At 40.1% G+C, this 20,491-nt stretch overlaps 1 protein-coding gene across 48 annotated transcripts in view; it reads left to right on the forward strand.

The window, feature by feature from the left end:
- The window catches only part of OSBPL6 (oxysterol binding protein like 6), a 217,547-nt gene that overhangs the window by 181,076 nt on the left and 15,980 nt on the right, over nt 1-20,491 (forward strand). For 18 of the 48 annotated variants that reach the window (XM_086359564.1, XM_086359554.1, XM_086359625.1 and 15 more), the window contains 8 exons: nt 330-353; nt 6,762-6,869; nt 8,684-8,821; nt 15,530-15,617; nt 16,205-16,458; nt 17,442-17,579; nt 17,914-17,977; nt 19,673-19,751. In XM_086359564.1, the coding sequence (XP_086215690.1) occupies nt 330-353; nt 6,762-6,869; nt 8,684-8,821; nt 15,530-15,617; nt 16,205-16,458; nt 17,442-17,579; nt 17,914-17,977; nt 19,673-19,751 (893 nt within the window). The remainder of the gene's footprint in view (nt 1-329; nt 354-6,761; nt 6,870-8,683; nt 8,822-15,529; nt 15,618-16,204; nt 16,459-17,441; nt 17,580-17,913; nt 17,978-19,672; nt 19,752-20,491) is intronic. The other 30 variants (XM_086359597.1, XM_086359677.1, XM_086359685.1 and 27 more) reach the window with 5 other exon arrangements.

The raw sequence follows: 20,491 nt of genomic DNA on the forward strand, positions 1-20,491 counted from the left end.
GTATATATTTTACACTATAATATGTTCTAGACTCTAAAATTTCAGTATATATTTTACACTATAATATGTATTACTTAATATATATTATATTGATCTTATTAATACTAATCAAATCCCTATCTATTTCAAGGTTGTAATTTCTGTTAAAAATCCTTTAAAACTACACTTCTGCTTTCTTAAAACTGACCACTTCCTCTGAAATATTTTCTTCACTGTGTCTATAAATGCACCTTTAGAATTTCCTTTAAGACTTCAATGTTGTCACTGATTTTGTGTGAGAACTCAGTGATTACATAAAATGTTGTTCACTTCCTGGTGCCTTGGATCAGAGCGAAGGAGCGAGCAAATCCTGGGTAAGTGGTTTTCCATGTGGGTCAGCTCCTGCTTGAACAGTTTCCCTCCGTTCCTGCAAATTAGACCTAAACCGTCTCACCGTGTTTTATGTACCTGAACTGTCAGCCTCTTTTCGGTGTTGAGTTTCATGTTACTGAATGCTGTTGTCTGGGCCACACTTTCTGCTGTTTGCCATTAAACACTGTCAGTTGAGGCACATATGCTGCTTGGAAACTCAAGAGCCTGCGCATTCAAAGCGGCAGCTGGGTGCCAGTTTGCAGAGGGCTTCCTTCACAAGCACACTTTAATGGTCTGCCCTGGCCTGATCTCCTGTCATATATCTGTTGAACACCTTGTCCATCTTAATGGATCTACTGAATCATGACCCTAAAAAGGATCATAAGTCAGAAAGATCAAAATAGTGGCTAGTAAGCATCTTGTATGTCATCTTGCAAACGTGTCAAATACACTTTTGTTCCCCTACATGTTGCAGTGTTTTATTCAGATGTACTAACGATTGAAGGCTTAGTGGTATGAAATAAGCTTGTACGAGGAAAAATAAGAAAATGTGCTTGTTTCTTGCTTGCTTGCTTTTTATTTGCTTCTTGGTAAGGCAGAGAATGGGCTTCCCTGGTGGCTCAGCTGGTTAAGAATCCACTTGCAGTGCGGGAGACCTGGGTTCTATCCCTGGGTCAGGAAGATCCCCTGGAGAAAGGAATGGCTACCCACTCCAGTGTTCTGGCCTGGAGAATCCCATGGACGGAGAAGCCTGGTGGGCTACAGTCCATGGGGTCATGAAGAGTCGGACATGACTGAAGCGACTGAGCAGCAGTAGCAGCATAAAGAGAGTTATACCCTATCCACTAGAGAATTCATTTTTCCAGTTCTGTGTTGCACAGCATTTTGGCTGTGTTTACATCCTTGTGTCTGTATATACCTTCCCATTGGGTGGGGTCATTTTCTCCTGAGCTCTAGGGCTCAGGAGAGAAGCCCAAGCTGGAGAGAAAGATGTGGATATCCCAGTATCTTGGTGAATTTATAGCTGTTGATAAATTGTGTTTTCAGTCAGAAGAAAAGAGGTTGGGGGTGCTGCCATAGTAAACATTAGTATTTAAAGGACAAGCTGAAAAAAGAAAAGAGAATCCTTTGATGGAAAGCCAGGGGAAACCACTGATGAATTTACATAGCAATGACCACTGAGATCAAGAAGAAAGAGTTTTGATAATTTTGAGAACGAAAAGGTTAACAGGATCTGATTTAGCAGTAAATGATATATGGACTGAAAGTCAGCCTTGAAATTTCACAGTCACCTCAGTTTGTTTGTATCATAAAGGGGAAGAACTAACAGATAGGGAGACATTAAAGATAGGAAACAATTAACTGATGTAGCCATCCTGGTTGGCTAGCTCTATGATTCTCATTGTGCTTCTTCAAATATAGGATTTAGGATTGAACAAGATTTGAAACAGCTTGAGTATATTGAGACAGCTGTTTTGAGTATGTTTTTGTATTAATATAATTTCACATTACAGTGTGATTTCAGGTAGCCTAAAGACACATCGTTGATCCTTTTTCAAATGTCATCAGTTAGAACCCAGGTTTTTTTAAATGAATGATTTCCAAGCCAAATCTCCTCCTAGAAAGGGAAGGAGAGAGACTGTTTAAATAACTTCTTAGATTAGTCTAACATTTTGGAACTTATTTTTTATTTGACGTAAGTCCTATTTGATATATGTCTAATGGTTAAAATGCTGCTTTTCAATAAAGCTTTTAAATATAACAACTTGGCAAATTCCATCATCCTTTTAGAAGGCACATAGCATAATAAAATATATAAAATTAGCATTTTTCACTACATGCTCAGCATAAATTGTTACCTGCCTTGAGTGTGTAATGATTTGCAAGGCTGAACAGTGTAATGAATTTCTCTTCTATAGTAATATTTCATCCCTGATCTATAGGTATACAGAGACATGCATAATTCTGATATTTTACTCCCATGAAGCTTTAAAAGCAAACTTTTACACCTGAAAGGCAGCACAGATGTTGGATTTACATCTGTAGGACACGGTATTTTATGTGGCATCTCTCCTTTTGTAAATGACTTGATTTCACGTCAGCTATAATTTTGTGTACTAAACACCAAAATCAAATAATACGTAATAGGACTATGTAAACTCAGCACCCTAGATTACTGTAGTAAAAGACTCAGCGTGACTTGAGTCTGTCTTCAGTGCATTACGCTTGTCACTGTTACTAGTTTGATTTCTGACCCCAGAGTTTGTGCACAACTTGTGCTAAATGCTTTGGGTGTTGGGTTCATACAAGTGTGAACAGTACAATGATTCTTGTACTCCATCTACAAGTGTTATATTTCATTAAATCAGTATGGCATTCACTATTCAATATGCCATCATTCTGTGCACTACTAAGAAAGAAAACACCACTTTCAGTGAAAGTGGCCAGTGCTTCAGAGGTGTTAGTTTTGAGAACTGTGCATCTTAGAATCAGTGAAATGCGGTATGTATGGGAATGTAAGCAAAAAATTGGCTTACGGCACATGGCAGCATAATTAAAATCCAAGGCATAGTATTTACCATCCTTCCTGTCTACAACATTTTATACATCCAAAATAAATATTCTATGTTAGAGTAAATGTTTTAAATATATTTGTTCCTGAATTTCACAGTTCCTGAGAGTTGGCCAAATTTGTTTATGAAGATATTCTTCATAGAATCCTTTACATTTTTTTTTAGCTATCCAGTAACTTTAAATCAGTGTCATTTTGGGCATAATTTGATGATGTTTATTTAAAACCTTCAGAGTGTTTTATGCGTTGGTCCTTTGGTTCATGGCTGATATGCGTAATCTAAGGGAGTAACGCTGACTGTAGAAAACCTATGCACATAAACATTCATGGCAGCTTTATTTGTTCTAATAAAAATCAGTAACAACATCATAAGTGCCCAATAGTAGGAAAATAACCACTTATTCCACAGCTAACTAAAGTCACATTTGTGAAGAGTTTGCAACATAAAATAAATATCTGTATACCAAGAATAAATAGCGAAGGATGTACAGTATGTTCCCATTTTTGGGGGTTCCCATTTTTTTAATGTGAAAAATGCATAAGAAAAAAACTAGAAAGAAATATACCAAGCTACCAAAAGTCGGTTGATTGAGTGGTAAGATATGAATTTTTAGAAATATTTTTCTCCTTTTTTGCATTTTCCAAATACACTATCTTAGTATTTGTTTATTTTAAAATAGAAAACAAGGTGATTTTTGAGAGCTAGCCATGATTTGATTCTTGATAGCTCTAGCTTTGACAGTTGGCATACTCACATCCTCACTCCTTTTGAACCAGTTTTGCTTTTATCTGAAGAGTAAATCTTCCCAGAACCCGCAGTTCCGTTCAGTAGAATGCATTTGCTACACCAGACTCTCCCAACTCTAAGGTAAATTCTCACCCATTGTCTGCCGGGGTGGGAAAATGGTAGTTAACAGCCAAGGAAGTGAGGATTTGGGCGATTCATTCTGCCTCAGAGCTTCAGGATGGTACTTCCTTCATAGCTTGGTCAGGAATGCTGTGTTTCGTGCGTATATGGCACTTGAGTGTGTATGAGGTGAGGGAAAGTGAGCGTGCCTTGTGGAGAGTTTGTGCTGCGGCCTGAGCTCGCTCATGAAAGCAGGTGTGAGACTTACTAAGGAATCCAGGCATGGTTCCTGAGCCGAGGCTGCTTCCTGCCGCTGGGCCTCGGCCGCATCTGCCCCTCCTAGAGCAGCGTCACTCCTCGCAGGTTTCCATGGCTTTCTTGCTCACGGGCTGGCGCCAGTGGCTGGCGACCTGCCTCCTTTTCCCTCGCCTTCCCACCGTACAGGCTCCTTGGCTGCTTTCTGTGTATTCTTCCTGCCATCACCTGGACTCCTCTGTGTTAACGATCACCAGTAGTGAGCTTCAATGGGGGAAGTCACGAATGTGGTCCTGAGTCCTCATGGTGCCCGGTTGTAGCCACCTCCCACTGCAGTCTGTGTGACCGAGGCAAAAGGCGGAGCCGCCCTGGCAAGGCACACACAAACGGGCTGCTGCATGCTCTGCGTCTGCTTACACTTTCCACCCTCGGGGTTGCCAGAGTTGGAATAATACTTATTTCCAGGCTTTTTTGTGCTGTGTAACAGCATTTTTCTACCACTGCATATATATGATGAACACATTCATGTCCTATTGATATTAGCAGCTAGAGGCTACCTTGTGGTGCCTTCACACACACCTGTAGGCAGGATCACATTTCATAAATATTAGATGAGATGAGAGATTACATGGGAGTTTAACTTTCTTAAATATCCAGAGCAAGCAATTCTGCAAGTGTCCTTATAAATGGAAAACTTGTGTTTTAAACTCCCACCTGCTGGGGGGAAAAAATTAAAAAAATTACTCGTCCTTGCCCATGAGTTTTTGTGGGGTTGTTTTGTTAACTTTGTTCCGGGGCAGCAGAAGGTGTTGTCACTTTGGAGGAACCCTTAGGTGAGGTTTGTGTGAAACTCTGAAGTCATGAATGTGATTCTGCCATTAAAACCATCAAACAATGTACAAGGCCTCCTACTTCCAAGACAGCAAAATATATCTGGGTCCAATTATATCAGTAACTAAGATGACTTTCAGTACACTTGTGGACAGAAAAACAGTGAAAGAACAAATAAGCATATATAGTTGCAAAGAATAGGAGTGAGGCAGTACTTTTTTTTCAAATTTCAACTGTTTGAGATTTTGTTTCAGGAAAAAGATCCTGAGCACTTTTGCAGAATGTAAAGGTACTGGGAAGTACATGATTTATTTACTAAAAATGTAATCACCTTTTTTCTCACTGACACATCCCTGTTTGCTCAGCGAACTGGACACATATTGCCTGTCTGCAATGTAATGACGGTAGGATCTGTGTCCACCTTTAATCCATCAATACCTGACAGCCCACAAGACCAAATGTATTCTGTTTTACACGTATTTTACAGACTGGTTCTAAAGACTTTAAATGAAAGCCGAAAGCTGTGAGTGAAGAATTTTCTCCTTGAAAAGAGAAAATCAAGGGAATTCCCTGGTGGTCTAGTGGTTAGGACTCAGCACTCTGACTCCCAAGGCCCTGGGTTTGATCCTTAAGCAGGGAACTAAAATCCCATAAGCTGGACAGAGTAGCCAAAAAAAAAAAAAAGCTGAGCAGAAAGGAAAGAGGGGAGACTGTTCTATGCTCCATGCTCAAGAACTCTGCACCGCTCAATACGAGTGTGAAGTTTAGCCAGTTTGTCATTTATCCCAGGTGATTGAATAGGTACAAATTTAGAGTTAGGCTGTTGTATCTGTGTGTGTATCAGTTTAGTGTATTCATTGACTCCTTATGAAGAAAAGCAGAATCCTCACTCCCTGGGGCAGCTTCACTCTTCAGTAAGTCCTGACATTTATCTTCCTTTCTGAAATATTCACTTCCATCTTCTCATTGATAGATTTAATGGGAAGGAAAGGAGCAGTCCAGCTTTTCACTGGGCTTGGTCCTCACAAAGGTCTCTTACTTGGTGTAATCTATTCAGCTACATGTGTCTTCTGTATATGGAACAGATTTCCATGCACTGATGTGATCCATGAGCCTCTGTCCCCAGGGCCCCTATAGGGAGCCCATGTTCATGTAAATATGTTCCCTTTCCACCACACACGCTAAACTGGGGTACAGCAGATGGTGTTTCACTGCTGATTTAGGGTGTGTTAAGAATCATGAGATGCAGACAGCTTAGTTTCCTTTCTGTGGTATGCTCTTTATTATGCTTGTCAGTGTCTACACTGTCCAGGGAAGGCAGCTTTGGTCTACACTTGAATTAGTTCTGCTGTACTGTCACAAGTATTAATTATGTGCTCCTAGAAAATGGAAACACAACAACTGTTTTCTTTCACCAGGTCAAAATACAGCTCTATGAAATATAAAGCCAGTTCATTGTTCATTCCATTTACAAATAATTTATAAGACATCTGGCTTTGAAACAACACCCAAACTTTAGAAACTGGAACCAAAAAGGGAAAAAAAAGAATCAATAGTTTTTATCCTAGGGTATAAAATGTTATATGTATGTGGTGGTAGACTGGGCTTGGATATAGTGGGCCTGACTATAAAGGAGAGAAAATTCCATGAATCAATTTTATGAAATCCTTAAACTCTTTTCAACCCACTAATCTACTAAGTAGTAGTCTTATATTGCAAAAAATGAATGCCTTAACTCTGAGCCATTTCTTTCCTTCTTACTGGTGGGATCTGGCCTGTGGTGGCTCCAAAAGTTACAGCTAAAAGCATCCTAGACTTTGTTGTCTAAAGTGTGCCTGTGTGCTGGTTCTGCTTTATGTTTGCTCAATAACTTGCAATTACATGTGCGGTTTTTGTTATTTTAAGGCACTCAACCAGAATGCTGAACTAAGGAGCCGGTTGAACAGAATACATTCAGAATCTATTATTTGTGATCAGGTTGTTAGTGTAAATATTATTCCTAGCCCTGATGAGGTAAGATTCATTTTTAAAAGATATAGAATACTTACTTTGTAGCATCTACACCTACTGCATATTTTTATTTATTTTCATAAGGTTCTTTCACTACTAATACAATTCCCGGCATAAATCTTGTGTTGCTGACAGTTCAATGTTCTTTGGAGTGAAGGATATACATGAGCTTGACATCATTTATTGTTGGTGATCGGTTGTCTATTTTTATTTATTCCTGTGTTCATCTCATGCTACTGATTATTTAATTTATGTATACTCCAGCTTGTGACTTTTCTGTCACTCTTCATTTGAAATATTCATTATCATTAATGGTCCATGAAATGTTGAAACAAACACTTTTAGCAGAGAAGGTGCTAAATTAAAGTTTTCTAAAGGTTTGTTTTAAAAGTTCTAAGGAGAGAAGTCACCTGACCTTGCTAAGAAAATATTATTAGTGCTGCTACAGCTCCTGGTGATGATGCTAATAATGAATGGTTAACACGTGTCAAGTGAATGCTTACCATGTGCTTGGTATTGCTAACCCACTTTACATGTGTTATCTCTTTTGATACCCCCAACAACTCTCTGATGTAGGTGCTGTTATTATTCCATTTTTCAGAAGAATTTTTGAAAAAACAGTAAGAGGATAGGAGAACATTCAGTATTTGGACTTACTGTGAGTGTGTAGTTCCAGTGGCTCAGACGGTAAAGAATCTGTCTGCGATGCAGGAGACCCAGGTTTAATACCTGAATCAGGAAGATCTCCTGGGAAGGGAATGGCAACCCACTCGTATTCTTGCTTGGAGAATTCCAGGGACAGAGGAACCTGGTGGGCTAGAGTCCAAGAGTCTCAAAGAGTCAGACATGACTGAGCAACTAACATGTTCATAAAATTATTATTTTTAGCCAGGAAAATTTGTACTTTGAACAGTAATACATGTAACAGGTGAGAGTTTTAACTAATGGTAAAGGGTTCTACTATCTAACTGCTTAAGAAATACCATCCCCAGACAGCTTCTCTTGGATGTAAGTTACTGAACCTGTGTCCATCCACCTCCATGGGTCCTGTGATCTCTGATAACACTTATGCCCCCTCAACTGCCCAGAATCTAGAATATTTCTAAAATTTTATCAATTAAAAATTAGTTGACAGTCTCAGTTTGAATCTTCTTTTCAATTTAAAATGTGTACTAAATGTACTAGATGTTTAAAATGTATAGTTCTCTTACCTATTTTTCTGGTTGCAACTTAAATTGCTTTCTTGAAAGCAATATCATTTGCTATCATTGTATGAATAAAAATACAGTTTGAAATAAGGTTCACTAGTCATATGTTTCATTGGCTAAAATTCATGATCAAATTGGAAAGTGACTTTTTATATCAATATATTCTGTCTCAAAAATTAGTCTTATAGAATGTTTTCTTAGCATATCGCTAGTGGTTTCTACAAATACTTTTTGAGTTGTAGCATACTGATTAGAATATGGCTAGTAATGACAGGCCAAAGCATATGGCAAGGAACTTGTCGCCACAGTCAATTCAGGTTATTTTGGGGGCTCAACCTGTTATTCAATCCAGTAAATGTCAATTAAGCATAGATTTAAAATCTGCTCACCTTTTGTCTGCACTTTTGGATTCTTCAGGCATATTGGAAGGAAACTTATGCAGTGGTCATTACTCAGTTGCAAGTGAAAATTGCTTGTGCTCACCAGTCCTTTAGCATATGCTGTGAATTTTTCTAGAGATCTGGCTAGTACTTCATTGCCTAATTTGAACAAATAGCCATTCATACGCAGGAAAAAAGTGATCAGACTATCTACTTTTCTCTCCTGTAGGCTGGTGAGCAAATCCACGTCAGTCTCCCCCTGTCACAGCAAGTAGCCAATGAGAGCCGCCTCTCCATGTCAGAATCTGTCTCTGAGTTCTTCGATGCCCAAGAAGTGCTCCTCTCTGCAAGCTCATCAGAGAATGAGGTAAGGTTCCTGGATGCGTCAACCCCGACTGCTTCTGACCATGAGTTAGGTTAAAGAAAATCAGACTTTAGAACTTCGTTTTAACATCATAATAAGATGTCCAAATAGTAGCAAAGCCAAAGCATGCAAACTGTATGGATTCCATTTACTGAGCCCTTAGCCTTCTGGACACCAACTCAATACTCTTAAATTTGATGAATAAAAAGAAAGAATCAAGACTTATTCTGATATACCTGTACAGTTCATTTTTCAGGGTAAACAGATAGGTGATAACAGCTCTTTATAGAAGGAGACTAGCTAATAAATGTAAAAAGAATGAGAGCATAAGAAAAATACCATTCTTATTTGTACATACAAACACACATCTTTGCTAGAGACTGAATTTGAATTTAGCTAGCATAACATCTAGCATATATCTAGTTGAATACTTATGGCTCCTAGAGGTTACCAACGGCTACCGTGAGGCTTCCCTGGTGGCTTAGTTGGTAAAGAATCTGCCTGCAATGCAGAAGACCTGGGTTCAATCCCTAGGTTGGAAAGATACCCTGGAGAAAGAAATGGCAACTCATTCTAGTATTGTTGCCTGGGAAATCCCATGGATAGAGGAGCCTGGTGGGCTTCCAGCCCATGGGGTCACAAGAATCAGACACAACCCAGCGACTAAACCACTACCACTGGCTACCATTAAAGATTTATTGGATTGCTTGTCATGCTCATGAATCTTGGCATGGTCTTGGTCAGGTTGCAGAAATTCTTTTACTGAAATTTAGTCAAGTACACTTTGAATTTTTTCTTTTTCGGCGTGAGAGAAGCAGCCAAAACTCTTTCCTACGCAATTGTTTTAATTTTGTCATTTGAGATTGAAATCTGTAATGCATTTTTACAAAAAGGGAATGAAGTAATTAAGTAAGTGTTAGTTGCTCAGTCATGTCTGAGTCTTTGTGACCTCATGGACTATAGCCCACCAGGCTCCTCTGTTCATGGAATTTTCCCGGCAAGAATACTGGAGTGGGTAGCTATTCCTTTCTCCAAGGGGTCTTCCCGACCCAGGAATAGAACCTGGGTCCCCTGCATTGCAGGCAGATTCTTTACCATCTGAGCCACCAGGAAAGTCCAAAAGCAGATGAAATCACTGATAGATGTTATTTCCATATGCATCAAAAATAGATTGGAAGGAAGCATCCTGACAGTAGTAGTTCCTTTTGGACATTTGGTATTACGAGTGATTTTAGAAAATAGAAATAATGAACACATATCACTTTGATATGGAGAAAAATTAAAATAGAATTGTTATATCAGGTACTAAATTTGTTACCACATCAGACTAAGCACCTGCCTCTCCAATTCCAAGTCATAGATTAACAGATTCACAGATATTCCCATTCACAAGGCAGAAACTAGTTTAATTATTCATAGACAATTGATGTTATCAAATAGACAAAATAATCCTGTTTGCTAATCATGTCTCTTTCCCTGGAGGCAAATCTGCCCAGGAAGCGTAATTATGGTTAGGAGGTTGGTGAGCAAGGAAGGAATGGGAGCAGGAGAAGTGAGCTGAAGGCTGTGAGGGCCAGGATGTAATTGCTCCAAAGTCTCATCTCCATTTCAGGGATGCTCTCCCATGTGGTGGGGAATTAGTGTCTGTGGGTCAGTCTCCACCCTAGGGACCACAGTGCTGGAGACGTGTTCCCAGTATTTCTTTCTTCTCTGATTCTCCCTTTTCTGGGATCCCATTGCTTGTCCTTATTCAAGCAAACTTGACTGTACATTATCTAGGCGTTGACCCACCATCTGATGACTTCATACCTTTCTGAGAGCAACCTAATTGCCCTATGTCTAAGTTCTTGGGGGCACATCTGCCTGGGTGCCCAGTTGTCACTTGCACCAGCCACTGGCAAGACAGAAATGAAGATGTGAGGTGGGTTATTGTATGGGTCCAAGCAGGGTGGTGGTGCCACCACAGGGAAAGAGTGAGCCCATTGGCCAACAGAGGGGCAAGGTAGTAGAGGACAGAGGCGCGTGGAGATGATCCATTCGTGTTAAGGCACTGTGAACTTAGCAGACCTCTCAGCGGAGGTACCCGGCAGCCTTTTGGATATTCAAGTCTACAGCTCAGGAAGAAAGCAGGTCTGAAGAGAAAGCAGGCTTTGGCTTGGGATCCACCTAACCTGTGAGACATTGCCATCTGGGTGCTCCACAGAATCTTAATTCAGCATGTCCAAATGAAGTAATTAACAACCCCTTTACGCGTGCGTGCACACGCACACACACACACACACACCCCAAGGGAAAAAACACAAGCCTACCTCTGCTTCTCATATTGCCTTTCTAAGTACTTTTCTACCCAAGTGTTCACATCAAATACCTGAATTTCCTCAGGATTTCCCTTCACTCCTCTGCCTTCCTACCACCCACCACCCACACTGATTTACTCATCAGGTTCTGTATTCTGTCACCTAAATAATCTCAGATACATATGTTTTCCTAAGAAGAGTTTCACTGCCACTCCTCCCATTCAATCCTGCATTGGCTCCCACCTATATTACCCTGTCTATCTCCATAACTAGCTTTGCTGCCCGCTTTCTTTCCGCCTTGAATCCATTTCCACTGGGCAGCCTGGTTAACCTTTCCAAAATGCAAATCTGATGGTGTCTCTATTCCCCAGTGTTCCTAGGATGACGCTAAACTCCTTAGCTACCATACAGAGACTCATAATCTGTTCTCAGCTGCAGCCGCTTGGAACCTCTGTTCTTTCGGAGCCATCCAGAGGCCAGCGGAGCACTTCTTGGAGTTGTCAGTTTACCACAGACACCCCCTGTCCCTGGCTGATACAAGAAGAGTAAATCTCTCCTACAACCCACGTGGGAAAGAACTGAACTATATGTGTGTTCCTTGCAACTGTGTCTTACAGGTTTTCTAAAATGCCTGTTTTTTTACTCAGATCTCTTCCCTTTATCACAGCACTCAGTCTTAAGTATTTGAAGAGGCTGGACCAGGAGATAAGCCCAAATGACAGGCACCTCAGTGTTCTGAAGGTTGTTCTTCCCCTTTGGCTGAGACTTGTTCCTGAGGCAACTCCGTCTGTCCAGGTTTCTGAGTTCCCTTGTGATGAGATGCCCCCGGAAGGCTCCTCGAGTCTCCATACCACAGACTTGGCCAGCCCACCTGGTTGGTTCACTTTTTGCGTGAGAATCTAGTAGCAGCTGCAGGATGGGCTCAACTGCACATTCTACATGACAGCTGGCAAAGGCTGTTGGGCCTCTGTGTTGCCACCCACCTTGGTTGGAACACTTCCAGGGCCATGCGGTCAGATTGCTCACTCGCTTCAGTCTACTCAAAAGTCCCCTTCCGAGAAGCCTGCCCTGGGTGCCCTGGCTACACCGCAGAGCTGCCATTTCCTCCTTGCCCCTGACCTTTCGCTTGCCTGGTCCCTTCTGATTTTTTTCCATAGTGTTTATCACTATCTAACAGAATATATATTTCATGTTTATTTTGTGTCTCTCCCACTGAAGTGAGGGAAGAGATTTCAGCACTCTGTCCTCAGCACTAGAACATTCTTGTGAGCCCAGAACTCAGAAAATATTTGCTAACTGAATGAAGGAAGGAATGCGTAACACCTCACACATGATTAATCTGAGAAACCTGGGCCTTAGCTGTCTTACATTAACATTTTCTGGGACTGAGAGAAAATTCTTTATGTGTTTCATTTAATGAATGTACAACCTCTTTTTAAAAAAATGCTCTTTCTTATTTCCAGAATGATCTCCTTCTTTGTCTCTGCTGTTAAATGTGTTTCTGCAATGCTGAATGGTTGCATTTTTCTAGTCACATTTAGAAAAAAAATTTCCTAAATTCTTTTGAATCCCAAACCCCTTAAAGAGAAATATTTGGCTCCAAGACTTCTTGACCATGGGAGAGAAAGTAAATCTATATTAATCATTTTATTATAATACTGCAGAGTATTATCCTGTATCCTTATATACGGGATAACATGAGTGGACGACAGCCAGCCTGCCCAGCCTTAGCTGCTGCTCACACATGTGATAATATAGATCTTATTAAAGACCCACTGTAATTGTAGAATTATTTTATATTCTACACAGATCTTTCTATGTGGACATGGATATTGGACCATTTCTGTCATGTATTAGTTTGAGTGAAATTAGACATTGAAGAGGATAGACTGTTAATAGCTTCTAAATGTTCATGTAGTAAACATACATGCAATATGAATTAGGTTGGGGTAGGCATTTATTTCTGCTAACATCACTGGATGTGATGAGCTTTTTTCAGAGTAATCACATAGAAGAGTTTGATTTACTTTTTATTTCTATCAGGGTTCAGAGAGTGGCTTTCATGGGCCTGAAGGTTTAACCTTCCATTTTGTTGCAGTCATGGGAAAATGGAAGCCTGCTGCAGTGGGGAAATACAAGTTAGAAAAAGACTTTATTCTTAATTTGCCATCTTTATGGCCTTTCTCAGAGTACAAAAGCAAAACTACAGTTATTCATTTATGCATAAAATCATTCTGCCTATAATTCTATCTTCTTAAGTGTATCAACTCTTCCCAATTCTATTAAAAATATCAGCAGTAAATTCAGAAATTGTAAAGGCAAAGGCTGATTGTTTTTATTATATACAAATTTTAGAACCTTTACCTGACCATAAAATGGCATAAGCAACATTTGAAAAGAAATTGCAAACTAGAAAAAAAAATGCAGTTTATATGAAGAACTGAAAAATGTGTGAAAGAGAGTTTCACTAAAGATGAAGTTCAGACTTCATAGAAAGAGATCTTTTATGTGTGTTAGGTAGATAGATCCTAATGTAGATTGATAATGTGTGGTGTTTAAGTGGGGGAGAGATGGGTGCTCTCATATGCTGATGTTGAGAATAAACTAATATAGTACAGTCTTCCAGGAGAGCAATTTGGCAACGTAGGGCTGAAGCCTAAGAGTAACTCATTTGCCCCAGCAATTTCACTTCTGAGAATAAATCTTAATGAAATTGCCAGGCACATTCACAGAAATATGTTTCCAAGGTTGTTCATCCAAGTATTGTCTATAAATAATAAAAAATTGGATGCCACATGAATGTTGGTTAAATTCTTTGTGTTATGTAAGTATCTGCCATTAAGTAAAGATGGAGAGCTGTTTTCGTGAGAATGGGAGTATATTCAGAACACTATAAAATAGCATGTAAACCCATCTGCTTTTTCAGTATCTAAAGATAGATGTATCTGTGTGTTTACATAGGCATTTTGAAATTGGGAGTAAAACCTACAAAATGTTGAAAGTGATTTCTTTTAGGTCACAGGATGGGTGATTTCCATATCATCTGTTTACCTTCATGTAATTTCTGATTTTTTACAATAAGAGTGTTCTGTTTTTGTGTTCAGAAAAAATATAACATATTTCCATTTTGAAGACAGTGAATAGGTATCAACAGCTTCCTTGCCTATAGTAAAAACATCGGTTTTCCCATTCCTCTGAATGGCTCTACAGTACTTCTCTGTTTTCTTATCTGCTCTGTCTCTAAATCCCCTTAATACATATGTTGCCCTTAATTTTATTCTTATGTGAATCTTGATTTTATTTTAGTTCTGTATTTTCTTATGTAGAGAATGGCTTAATTCTCGATTTCTCTGTATCCCTAAATCTTTCTTCCCTGCCCCCAAATTATCTGCCAGATTTTGTCTGTTACACTTTAAATATGGTTCCCAAATGCAGCTGTACTGCCCGAAATGAACCTTACTGTGGGCATCTTAGTGAAATCAGTCAGTGTTTCTTATCCAGATCTACATAGGATCCTGTTATCTGCGCTCCCTAGGACAAGTTGCAGAGTGTCTTCCTGAGAACCAAATATGACTCATTTCCTTGCATGTAATAATTCATTCAATTATATGTGAGGGCTTCCCAGATGGCGCTAGTGGTAAAGAACCTGCCTGCCAATGCAGGAGACATAAGAAACACTGGTTCAGTCCCTTGGGAAGATCCCCTGAAGAAGAAAATGGCAACCCACTCCAGCATTCTTGCTTGGAGAAATCCCATGGACAGAGGAGCCTAGTGGGCTGCAGTCATTGGGTCACAGAGAGTCAGACACAACTGAAGTGACTTAGCACACACACATGCACAATTATATGAAAACCTTTATTTTGACATGAAAAGCCCTTCACAGTCAGACCTCTTCATCTTTGCCCCATCTTCTGTTACAGCCACTTGACTTCTTAACATTCCTAGAAGAAATGTTTTTCTCACGGTCCTTGCTTTTGTACACCATCCCTTCTTCTTGTGCTTTTTCCCCGCTTCTAACAACTGGGCAACTCTGCATCCTCCAACACCCAGTTAAAATATTATTTCTTCCAGCAACGTTTCCTGACTCCTCTATGGGGATTTGTAGAGTCTCCTTTTTTGCACATTCTTACTGTGTTGTACTGAAACATTTCTGGTTATGTACTAGCCTCTCCCAACTTCTCAGCCCAACTTAAGATAGAAAGCTACTTAAAGATAAGAGCTGCTTCCCGGCAGTCCTATGTTCTGGCTCATGGGACACTCTAAGGTGTTCATTGCCCATGTACCACATATATTTCCCACGATGACCTCTGCTTTCCATTTGAGCAATATCCTGTTGTTTTTAATTCTTTAATTTTTCTGAAATGTCAAGACTACATGAAAATTCTGATCCTTTCTCTGTTCTTCTCTTCCTTAGGCTTCAGATGATGAGTCTTACATCAGTGATGTGAGTGATAATATATCTGAAGACAACACCAGTGTTGCAGACAACATCTCTCGGCAAAGTATGCATCCTTTGAGTTTCGAGGTTGTCCTGTCCACATGCCAAATACAACGCTGATGATTCAATGAACAATCATTTTGGCCCCCTGGCTAATTGTTCCTTTCGTAGCTTATTGTTCAATAAATTTTATATTTGTATAATCTGGTGAAAATGGTTGAAAAATTTGTTAGGGAGAGGATTAAGATAAAAAGTTTAGTTCTTGCCCAAACCGAAATTTTGAGTCCTTTGTAATTAAATGTATTTATATTTAGTTTTTAAAATTTTTACTTGTTTAGGATTTCCTTGGCAGTCTGGTGGTTAAGACTTTGAGCTCCCAAAGCAGGGGGTGTGAGTTCAATCCCTGGTTGGGGAACTAAGATCCCACGAGTCATGAAGCAACACCAGAAAGAACTATACATTGATGTTTTGTGCATTTATCAGCAACCTTGTATTGAAATAATTCTGTTCACTCTTGGGAGAGTGTAAGGAAGGCTTAAGAAATGTATCACAGTCAGAATTATTTGAAAGGGTTCTTTCCCTCCCAGGTTCTGGGAAATCAGAAAAGCAAAATATCTTTCACTGTGATTCTCATATTTCTCCTTCTTCTAGTCTTGAACGGGGAGCTTACGGGAGGAGCCTTCCGAAACGGACGTCGAACATGCCTGCCAGCTCCCTGTCCCGACACCAGTAACATTAACCTGTGGAATATATTGAGGAACAACATTGGTAAAGACCTGTCTAAAGTCTCCATGCCTGTGGAGCTAAACGAGCCACTCAATACTCTGCAGCATCTCTGCGAGGAAATGGAATACAGTGAGCTCCTGGACAAGGCTTCGGAAACTGACAGTCCCTACGAGCGCATGGTAATCAACGGCAGAGCAAATCCCTGTGGATTTGCCAACCCTAGACCTGGGCTAGGGAAGATTCATTAGGGTAGTGTATTTGCTTGTTGCCTAATACTCTAACTGCATAGGTAAGAGAAATCCATTTGCATAAACCAGGCAGGGCCAAAAAAGCTCTAGATAGCTCTATTGAAAGATACACTCTTCGTGACTTACTCTTGGGTCTGAGTAGTTCTGAAGTCAGAATCTAAAGGCATCACACTTCTTTATAGGTTTAAGACATGCCTGGCCTTGCTTTTATCAGCTTTTTCTGAATGCCAGGGAAGCCCATTTGTTTAGGAACTTGGGTCTGAGAAGGTAACTTCCTGTTTGTTCCCTGCCCTGGCCTTTACTCCATGTGACTCTGGAAAACTTGACCTGCCCTCTGAAAAGCACCAGCAGTCACAACTTCCCTGCTGCTGCTGCTGTTGCTGCGTCGCTTCAGTCATGTCCGACTCTGTGCGACCCCATAGACGGCAGCCCACCAGGCTCCACCGTCCCTGGGATTCTCCAGGCAAGAACACTGGAGTGGGTTGCCATTTCCTTCTCCAGTGCATGAAAGTGAAAAGTGAAAGTGAAGTCCCTCAGTCGTGTCCGACTTTTGGCAACCCCATGGACTGCAGCCTACCAGGCTCCTCTGATTTTCTGCTAAGATTGTGTAAATGGCATAACCTGGCTTTCAGAACCTTTGAACTCTGTAATACTCAAGAAATTGGATGGACAGATGAATGAAGAATATTTGGCCTCAGTTGCCTGCTGGTTCCCATGCAGAGAGTTTAACTGCATTTTCATTTATTTTTTTTTCCCCATGAGTAGATGAAGAGTCTGTGCAAGTAATAGAAAATGCAGATGTCATCAAATCGGCACCCACTGATGTGGGTGTATAAAATCTAGAGGAATAAGGGAGAAACAGACCTGGAAGTAGTCTCTCCTATATTATTTTCCTTTCTTAAATGTTTTAACAGGTTCTTATTGCTGCATTTGCAGTTTCAGGATATTGCTCCACCTATTTCAGAGCAGGAAGTAAGCCATTCAACCCTGTCCTTGGGGAGACTTATGAATGCATTAGAGAGGACAAAGGATTCCGATTTTTCTCAGAACAAGTAAGTGCCACTGGACTCAGGTCTGTGTAGAAACTGTAGGAGGGCTGTTTGATGATGAAAATAGCTTGTTTTTGTAAACATCTGGTTGAGATGGGTTACAATACTAGTTAACAGAAAATTCACTTAGCTTATCTATGTAATTATATCCTCTAAATGTTTTTAAGCATGAAGTTGTAAGATTTGGTAATTTACTTACACATCTTGAGAATAATGCAATAACAGAGATGGATAAGTTGAGTAACTTTTATTTAGCCAAATACATGTTGCGAAAAATGATCATTTGTGGAAGTTTTAACACTGATGTCATTGCCCTTTTTTTGTTTTTAACTTTCAGGTTAGCCATCATCCACCCATTTCTGCCTGTCACTGTGAATCCAAGAATTTTGTGTTTTGGCAAGGTTTGTATTTCAATTATAACTTCAAAATCCAGTTGATAAGCCTATAAGAAAGTTTCTAGTTTCCAAAGTACTCAGTTTAGATTTCTTTTAGAACTCAGAAAATGTTGGTAATTGGCATGGAGTTCAGTTTGAGAGATGAGGTTTCTTGATTTAGATATGAAACCGTGTCACCTGGGAGATGGGATTATTTATTCAGGAAGCACAGCCCTAGGAGACAGCAGGGCTCTATGCTGACAGTGCCAGGTCAGGGCAATCTCTTCACCTCATTGTGCCTCATGGTCTGCATCGGTAGCATGAGGAGTGTATCTGCTGTCTTCTTGCTTCTTAAAGGTGTACAAATAGATCTTAATCCTGAAAGAAAGCTCTGCTATACATTATCTGTGCTCACAGTCTATTGAGAGATACATACATAGCAGTAATTTCTGTTTTTTAACTCATTGAGGCTTGGGGGTTTGAATTGAAGTCTCTATTAAATTAATATCCATTGTTAAGTTAGAATGTTGCAAACTCACCTAGGATAAAAAGTTTCAAAACCCTTCTAGAAAGAAAAGTATATATATATGTAAGTGGAAGTGTTAGTCATTCAGCTGTGGCCGATTCTTCGTGACCCTGTGGATTGTAGCCTGCCAGACTCCTCTGTCCATGGGATTTCCCAGGCAGGAATACTGGAGTGGGTAGCCATTCCCTTCTCCAGGCGATCTTCCTGACTCAGGATGGAACCAAGGTCTCCTGCATTGCAGGCGAGTTCTTTACCATCTGAGCCATCATATATGTGTAATTTGTACGTTTACCATTAAGTGTGAATAATTCCCTCACGTTGGAAAAGGCACTTCAATGATCACTGTATGACTCTTCTCACATGCCCTTCCTCAACCTAAAAATGATATGAAATTATAGAGCAGCACCGTGACTGTACTTTAGTGCAGATTAAGAAAGTAAGGCATTTCTTGTTCATAACAAAGAGTCAGAAATTTTGTGGAGAGAACACTAAGCTTCCTTAACTCATCAAAAACGAGACCAGTCAATAATACACAAGCACAGATATACCCGAGTGTCCACAAGCGAAACAAAAATCCATCATGTGAGAAAAAATTCTGGGCCCTGAGTAGTATCTTAACAACCAGCACAGGAATACGTTCATTAAGTTAATCTCACTTTCTCATAAATCTTACCCATCTGTTGTTAGAGGCTTTATTTTTTTTTATACAGGTTCTCCCAAGTCATGTAACTTTTCATATGTGTATATAAATCAATGTTACTGCCATACTACAATCTACAATTACTTTTACTATATACCATATATATACACACACATGTATAAAATATTTCCACCGTTTAGCTAAATCTTCTAACCGTATTTGTGGAGACATTGAAGCAGAGTAGCGTCTGTGTACATGTGTATATGAATATGCACACATGCACACACAGATTATTCCAAGTCTTTCTCAGTTTTATTTGTTGAAAGCACATATAGAGAATATATTATGGAAAAACAGATATTTTGGGGGGTTCCCAGTTAATCTTCTCACCTTGGGCCATCCTCAGGCACTTGTGTTAGAACTAACAGTATAGAATTGATTGTGATTACAAAAGTCCTTTGTAAAATGTAAAGTATATTATAAAAGTTCACTTCTCTAGAGTAAATGATTAGATATAGAGTGTAATTCTTTTTGTCCTCTGCCTTATGTCATTTAGATATCAGATGGAAAAACAAGTTCTGGGGCAAATCAATGGAAATCCTGCCTGTGGGAACCCTGAATGTCATGCTTCCAAAGTAGGTTACTCTCATCTTCCTTTTGGTCTCTTATCTGCGTTTCTAAATCATAAATGGGCATTTGAAACTCTTGTTGTTTATTACTGTTCAGTCGCTCAGTCATGCCTCTTTGTGACCCCATGGATTGCAGCACACCAGGCTTCCCTGTCCTTTCACTATCTTCCGCAGCTTGCTCAAACTCATGTCCATTGAGTCGGTGATGCCATCCAACCATCTCATCCTCTGTCGCCCCCTTCTCCTCCTGCCTTCTATCTTTCCCAGCATCAGGGTTTCTTCAAATGAGTCAGCTCTTTGAAACTCTAGATAGTGCCAAGGAGCTGTTGCCCTTTATGGCCAAGGCTTCTGTCAACTTCATCAAAGGTTGTTGTTTTTTTTTTTATTTAATTGGAGTGTAATTGCTTTACAATGTTGCATTGGTTTTCACCAAAGTTTTGATACTGCTGCTGCTAAGTTGCTTCAGTCGTGTCCGACTCTGTGCAACCCCATAGATGGCAGCCCTCCAAGCTCCACTGTCCCTGGGATTCTCCAGGCAAGAACACTGGAGTGGGTCGCCATTTCCTTCTCCAATGCAGGAAAGTGAAAAGTGAAAGTGAAGTTGCTCAGTCATGTCCGACTCTTAGCAACCCCATGGACAGCAGCCTACCAGGCTCCTCCGTCCATGGGAGTTTCCAGGCAAGAGTACTGGAGTGGGGTGCCATTGCCTTCTCCAGTTTTGAGACTGGACCCCCTCAAAAGCAAAT

This window comes from Bos grunniens, chromosome 2 (assembly GCF_055505025.1).
Source record: "Bos grunniens cultivar Pamir isolate PY7600 chromosome 2, Bosgru_T2T1.0, whole genome shotgun sequence".
Classification (NCBI taxonomy): Eukaryota; Metazoa; Chordata; class Mammalia; order Artiodactyla; family Bovidae; genus Bos; species Bos grunniens.